General features: G+C 54.0%; 3 protein-coding genes across 3 annotated transcripts in view; all 3 read left to right on the top strand.

Moving 5' to 3' along the window:
• MONBRDRAFT_37551 (uncharacterized protein) overlaps nucleotides 1–761 on the top strand; it is an 8773-nt gene extending 8012 nt beyond the window's left edge. Inside the window, exon 2 of the mRNA XM_001746914.1 lies at nucleotides 51–761. Within this exon, the coding sequence (XP_001746966.1) occupies nucleotides 51–512 (462 nt within the window). The 3' untranslated portion in view covers nucleotides 513–761. The remainder of the gene's footprint in view (nucleotides 1–50) is intronic.
• Nucleotides 762–1884: 1123 nt separating this feature from the next.
• MONBRDRAFT_26471 (uncharacterized protein) lies at nucleotides 1885–4019 on the top strand (the record flags this gene model as incomplete). Its single annotated transcript, XM_001746913.1, has 6 exons — nucleotides 1885–2005; nucleotides 2264–2409; nucleotides 2533–3345; nucleotides 3458–3613; nucleotides 3666–3749; nucleotides 3840–4019. 6 exons carry the CDS (start codon nucleotides 1885–1887, stop codon nucleotides 4017–4019), a joined length of 1500 nt encoding a protein of 499 aa, XP_001746965.1.
• A 791-nt stretch (nucleotides 4020–4810) lies between these two features.
• On the top strand, nucleotides 4811–5607 carry MONBRDRAFT_37550 (uncharacterized protein; the record flags this gene model as incomplete). The annotated part of the gene is made up of 1 exon (XM_001746912.1): nucleotides 4811–5607. A coding segment is annotated over one exon (411 nt), but the record flags the coding sequence as incomplete, so codon positions are not given.
• Between the last annotated feature and the right edge of the window lie 1073 nt (nucleotides 5608–6680).

The following is a 6680-nucleotide window of genomic DNA, read 5'->3' as shown; positions in this document are numbered from 1 at the left end:
ACATGGCCCCCGAGTTATTACAGGGTGGTACCTCCTGCAGCACGGCACAGGATGTCTGGGCAATGGGACTCGTTTGGTATGGATGCCTGACCCACGACCTGCCCTGGACCTCAGCCAACCTCCAAGATCCTGCTTACACTCGATATCTCGAGCTGGGTCGGCTGGAAGGCCTCGAGAACAACGGCGGTGAACCCCTCAACGCGGCGCTGGTTGACCTTTTGCATCGTATGCTGGACCCAGCCCCGCACCACCGTGCAGACATTTCAGAGGTCACGGCCTTTCTCGATGCAAGCGAGCCTTGGTTTGAAGTTCCCATCACTGATTTAGATGCCTTGGTCACCCTGCGGATTAGCCTCAGCTGTGAGTCTCCCTTGGTGGACGACAGCGAGGGGCAGGATTTGGATTTGGCCACTGGTGCACGTGATTATCACGCCCCCGTCATGGGCCAGCTCAGACACACCTTGTCCGACTACGACACGACCGACTATTTTAGCTCCATCGAATCTGTGTAGTCGCATTGTTGCTCGTGCCAGCGTGCGTTGGTTCGAGTGGGTGACGTGTGCTGGCCGAACTCTCCTCCTCTCGTTTGCTTGTCGCCTTATCCCTGCCCCATGCACCATGTTCGTGTGCATAATATGCTTCTTCACTTTTAATGTTCCAAATGTTGTTCGGGATGGCTTTGTGCACACGCAAAGTGTTTGCTTTCTCGTCTTAGGCCTGCTAGGTTCCCGCTTGTGCTTTAAAGCCCCTTTTAGTTTCATTCTTCTTCCTTCTTTTTTTTTTTTTTAGTTTGGCTTTGCTCATCCTCGTATTAGTCAAGGGTGCCACGCCCTTGTCATGCATGCTATACAAGTCTTCCATTGTTAATCGAAGAAATCCAAGTTTGCACTTTTCTTCACACCTGGCATGACCAACGTACCTTGGCACGGCGATAAGCTGTCAGTGAGTTGGAGTGCGACTGTCCATGACTGCTCAGTTCTCTGGCCACCCAGCATCACCATCAGCAGTTTTTCTTTTCATCCCGAATGTTAGTTTTTTTCACTGACATGTGTGTGTATTTCAAGCATATCCATCCACCAGGCTTGCTGACGCTTGGGTTGTAGGCGATGGTAGCGGCGGCGGTGGGCTGCCTCCCCCGTTATACCATTGATTGTCCTGCAAGTGGAGGGAATCTCCATTGTTGAGGTGTTCTGAATTGATACGGTGCAAAGAAAGTTGAATTGCCATGTGGTTGCTTGCACCATGCTTGTCGCACCAATTTGGCTCCGAGTTGTGCCCGCCGAGTGTATCACCGTATGAGTCTGGGAGAAACATCAGACCTCTTGTGTTCTACACAATTTGGCAGCGCCTGCCTATTCAATGACCCAGACGGCGCTGCAGCTCAATCCACCGCCCCCCGACCACACGCGGCACAGACGAGAGCTCCACCAGCACGGCAAGCCAGTCGCAACGAGTTGACTATGGGTCTCCATAAACAAGCAAACCCACTCCATCGTAACGGTTACGCCTTGCTTGAGCAAGAACATCGTGCCATCGTGCCATCATCACACACACACACACACACACACACCATGAAACATGTAAGCAGAATCACGTTGTGTGCGAGAGAGAGAGAATGTGTGTAGTGGGTGTGTGTAGTGTGTGTGGGCAGGGGGGCAGCGGCGCATTTGCTTCTGGTTGACGGCCTGTGCTGCTGCCTTGTCTGCTGCCTTGTCTGTTGTCTTTGCGGCGGTGGGTTTCCTTGGTGTGTGGGCACAAAAACATCAAGAGGCGCTCTGTCGGGGGCTTGCGAAGCATCGAGGGTGCCGGTTCAGCCGGAGCTCCGACTGCCGTCCCACAACGTGGCGGACCCTTAAAACACTTTGGCTTCATTCAACGGCAGACATGCACGGGGCAGCTGCTTGGGGCTTGGCAGTGCCACTCGTCTTCTTGGGTGCCGCCCTCAATGTTGGTGCTGGTATCGGTGGTGGTGCCACCTTTGTTGCCATTTATTTTTTGGTCCTCGGTACGTCTGGCCAAGATTTGATTTGACAGTTTTGGAGCCATGATGAGGCAATCCATGTCGGCGCATGCATGTGCACATCTTTCTCCAAGCGGAAAGGACGTGCAGACCTGGATACCCACGGGCTTGGTCTAGGCATAACGTGTCGCCTTGCTGGCTTTTACAGCCATGTTAGCGGTGTTTCGTCCCATGAAGGCAATTCTGGCTGCCCTTGCTCATCCGAAACTTCATCGCTCTGCCATCTCTTGTCGTTGCACGCAGGCGAGGATGCACATGGCGCTGTGCCGCTGTCCAAGGCCACCATTTTTGGCCTCTCATTGGCCGCGTTTGCCGTTAACATCTGGAAACGCCATCCCCATGACCCCAAAAGACCCCTTATTGACTATGACACGGCCATGATGCTCGAGGTATCGGCTCGTTTCTCCCCGCGCCCACCCTTGATATCACAACCCCGCCCCCCCACCCCCCCCACTGGCAATTTCAACGAAAACGCTGACCATCGACCTTGGCTGGTGTGTGCAACCAACTAGCCCATGACCTTGCTGGGTGGCATTCTGGGTGTCATCCTGAACGTCATCTTCCCAAATTGGCTCGTGCTCTTGCCGCTCTGTCTTCTGCTGGGGTTTATCTCCTACAAAACTCTGAAGAAGGCATGGAACATGCATAAGAAGGAGCTGGCCGCTCGGATCGGCGCTGACGCTAACAAGCCGGCCCTCGAAGACTCTGATAAGGAGCAGCTCATGCCTGCTGACGACGCTGAGGACGATGAAGCTTCCACGGGCTTGGTGATGGCGGAACAGCTGGAGAAAGAGGACCCCAGCCTTGAGCTGACCATGCCCAGCGATGCCCGACGATCCATTGCTGTCGCCAGTAATGGCGACGATGATGCCAACCTCGGCTTGCAAGGATCATCTTCCACAGATTTTGCCTCCCTGGGTGACGAGGGCTCGATGCGGCAGGTCGCGGTTGAGGACGGCCCCGATGCGATGGCAGCTCTTCGCGCGGCGCTCGAGCGTGACGACCACCGACTGGCCAAGTGGGACCGCATCCTGATGCTGGGTGCTGTTTGGATCGGCTACTTTGTATTGACCTTTTTGCTCTATCGTGCTGAGGATGCGGTTCCTCGCTGCGAGGCGGGCTGGGTCGTGCTTCTGCTGTGTAGCATCCCCTACGTGGTTGGTGTGACCTATCTCTTTGCCCGGCGGCTCCATCGCCAGACCATTCAGAAGAAGGCGGTTGGCTACGTTTTCCACCCTGGTGACGTGATGTGGGAGGGTCGCAACTTGTACTATTATCCCGAGATGGCCTTTTTTGCTGGCCTGTGTGCTTCAATGATGGGTATCGTAAGTTTTTTTTCTCTTCTCCCTTTCCACCAGATGTGCTGGTTGTTCTCTGATGAAGCTTTACGGCGTGCATTGACGCGTGTTCTCCTGCACCGACCATCTCCTCTGTCAGGGCGGAGGCCTGATCAAGTCTCCGTTGATGCTGAGCATGGGCTTGAATCCCCAAACGACGACAACGACCTCGAGCTTTATGATCATTTTCACCTCCAGCGCCAGCACCTTCCAGGTTTGGCTGCGCGCGCTCGTATCCACCCCCAAGGCCCCGCATGTACGCTTTGTTATCGTGGCTCATCACCTTTATTGGGTCCGTCTGGACGCAGTACTTGATTCTTGGCAAGCTGCACGGTGCTGAATTGGCCGCAGTCATGGCGTCTGGGTTTGCCGGAGCTTTGATGGGTCAGAAGGTGCGAGCGTGCACTCCAACTCGTGACATCTTGACACTTGTTGACGGCGAAACGGCGTCGTCTCATCTTTGATCTTGTCGTTGGTCACAGGTTGTGAATCATCTGGTGCAAAAATACCAAAAACAGTCGCTGCTCATGTTCTTGCTGGGCGGGTTGACGGTCTTGTCTGTGGTGATTCTGTTTTCCTTGGCCATTGCCGACGGTAAAATTGGCAAGGGTGGCTTTGCCGTGGACGAGTTTTGCCTGCGCGACACCAACAGCACCAACTAGAGAGCGAGCGCGAGAGAGAGAATGTGTGAGTGTGCGAGTGATGGACGGCTTGAAAACCACTTGATCTCTCATGGCTCTCCTTGTTTTTTTTGTTGTTTTTTTTTGGTCTTTTTTTTTATTTCTTTTGACTGCGTGTTGATCTCGTCAGCACGCCCCGACATGCCCTAACCCCGGGGTTGTTTTGTATGTATTTACGTCATGTTGCTTGTCGACGAGTCTGGAGCAAAAGGGCGGTCGTTCAAGAGTGATGCAAAGCCCGATTTGAACCGAACGGCAGTGTTGTGGTTGTTGATGAATGTCGAGTTGAGCTGCTGCTTTCTTTTCGCTTTTTCTCACTTGACAGCCGCAAAAGTCACATGAGCCAATAAAAGTAAAATACTTGTACCGCCGTCATTGACTGGAAACGGGTCCTCCCAAGTGCACGACGCTATGCTTGGTGCTCAAGGCTTGGTGCTTGGTTGTTGATGTACTGTGACGCCAAGCATTGGTGTTTTTGGTTCATTTCCAACACGCACACACACACACACACACCATGGTAATTACACTTTAACACCTTCAAGCGTCTCGTGCCTTACTCATGTGTAGCAGATGTGACACTGGGTTTGGGGGTATTGTCAATAAAGGGGGGTAACGTATTGGAAAGCGCGCGAGCACACAGACAGAGTGAGAGAGAGAGGGTCACTGATGCGCGGTTTTTGGTTTTTGCTTGTGTAGAGTCTGATACAAAAAGAGAGAGAGAGAGAGAGAGAGCAAAACGGACAGTGCATTTTACGATTGACAGCGGCGTTACACACACACACACTCTCTCTCTCTGTCTCTCTCTGTGTGTTCGGAGCACGGCGTTGGATTTCAAGTGTGGCAGCGTCTTCGTCGAGTGTATCGTTGTCTCTATTGGTTTGTCCTCCTGCGCTGCTGTTGGTGCTGTTTTGGATCTGGACCTTGATCCGGGGTGGGCAGACGCCGTCAACAACGATAGCTCTACACCGACCTCTGCGTTTTGAACATTTATCATCATGGCAAGCCTGGCAGAACTGCAGCGGCTCAAGGCCACCAAGAGCAAGTCAACAGAGGAAGCCGTCGTGGGCAAGAGCGTCTCTCGGACCGACACTTGGAAGCGCGTGCAACGCGCCAACCGGGCCCTCATTGAAGAGCGCTTTCAAGCCGGCCCCGTTTCTCCAGAGCCCGAAGACGAGGAAGACGTAGATCGCGATCCCACGCTGCCCCGCTCCAACTCGACCTCGCGCACCACCAACCGTGCCAGTGCCACCTTTGAGAACGGCTATACAGCGGCGGATCTTCAATCCCTCTTTGCTGGTCAATAAACAGGCCATTGACCACCGTGCATGCGCCCGCCGATCCACATATTCCATTTTAATCTCATGACCTAGTATCCTGTTTTCCCTCTATTGTTCATTCTATTCTTGATGTGCTCTGTGTGCGTCTCTGTGTCTTAGCCCTGCGTTGGGAGGTTGAATCACCGTCGCTTCCCACTCTCGCCCCTCCATGTATCATTTTGTTCCGTGCCCCAGAGCTCAGTGGCACGGTCATGTTTGACTTTCGTGCGCTTTTCTCCATGTACGCTTCTCATCATGCTATATCTTAACCCTGTGCCATTGTATGCCATCTGCCCAATCGAGTCTTTAAAAATGACCATCAACTCGTTTCGCTTTGAAAAGAACGAGCAAGCGCACCAGTCAGGCTACTCACAACACTCCAAACTCTGCCCAGCGGAATTCTACCAAAGCACGGGCTTCCGCATAAAAACGGGCATCATATGGGTCCACGTCGTCGGGTAGCGCCTAGTACAAAGGCGTGCATTCAGATGTGCCTTCTAAACGAGACGTCGACTACACCCGCAGTGCATACGCGCGTGCACCGTGTGCTAACACCAGTGGCAAAAACGAACCTCGGCTTCGGCCTGTGAGGCCTGGCGAAATTGTCGCCGGTATTGATGCCCGGCATCGGGGCGCAGATTCAAAAACTCGTGTTCATCTGCTCGAATGCCAAATTGTCGGTGCAGCAAGCAGATGCTCCGATCCCATTCCTCGACCAATCCGACAAACGCCAAGTCCCACAGCCGCTGCAGCGCTTGTTGATACTGACCCCTGCTCATGCATAGCAGATCACACAATGCAAGCGGTGGCATGAGCTGACGCGCATCCTCTCGGAGAGGGCGGTCCTATCAACCTACGGGCCAATGTCAAAGGGTGCTGCACAATGATGACCGTTCAGGACGCGCGTTTGACACGCTGTGATAAACGGGTGTGTCACCCACTCCGCCAGACTCGCATCCCGCATCACCCTCAGCATGGCGCTCCGGTTTTGCAGTCCAAACGCATGCCTATGCCGACAAAAGTCTGGTGAGGCCAGGCTTGAGACCGCAGGTGGCCCAGCAAACGCTCGGCCTCTGATGGCCAGATCCAAGTCCCCCGTACCGGGCGTGGTTGTAGGCCGAGCGCAATCGCTGACGAGGCTCTCGGAAAAAAGCCAGATAGGCCACACCCTGCGCCAACAGCCCCGCATCCAGCGCCGTATGCGTGTGCACTTTGCCCCGTAGCGTTGCCCGGCAGAGCTTGGCGGGTGCACTCTACTTTAATCGTCAGTTTAGGATCAGCGCATGCCACGCAAGCCCCTGATTCTGATGCCATTTGAGTACATCCG

This window comes from Monosiga brevicollis, genomic scaffold (assembly GCF_000002865.3).
Source record: "Monosiga brevicollis MX1 MONBRscaffold_14 genomic scaffold, whole genome shotgun sequence".
Lineage (NCBI taxonomy): Eukaryota > Choanoflagellata > Craspedida > Salpingoecidae > Monosiga > Monosiga brevicollis.
This window is presented reverse-complemented; position numbering and strand designations above follow the sequence as displayed.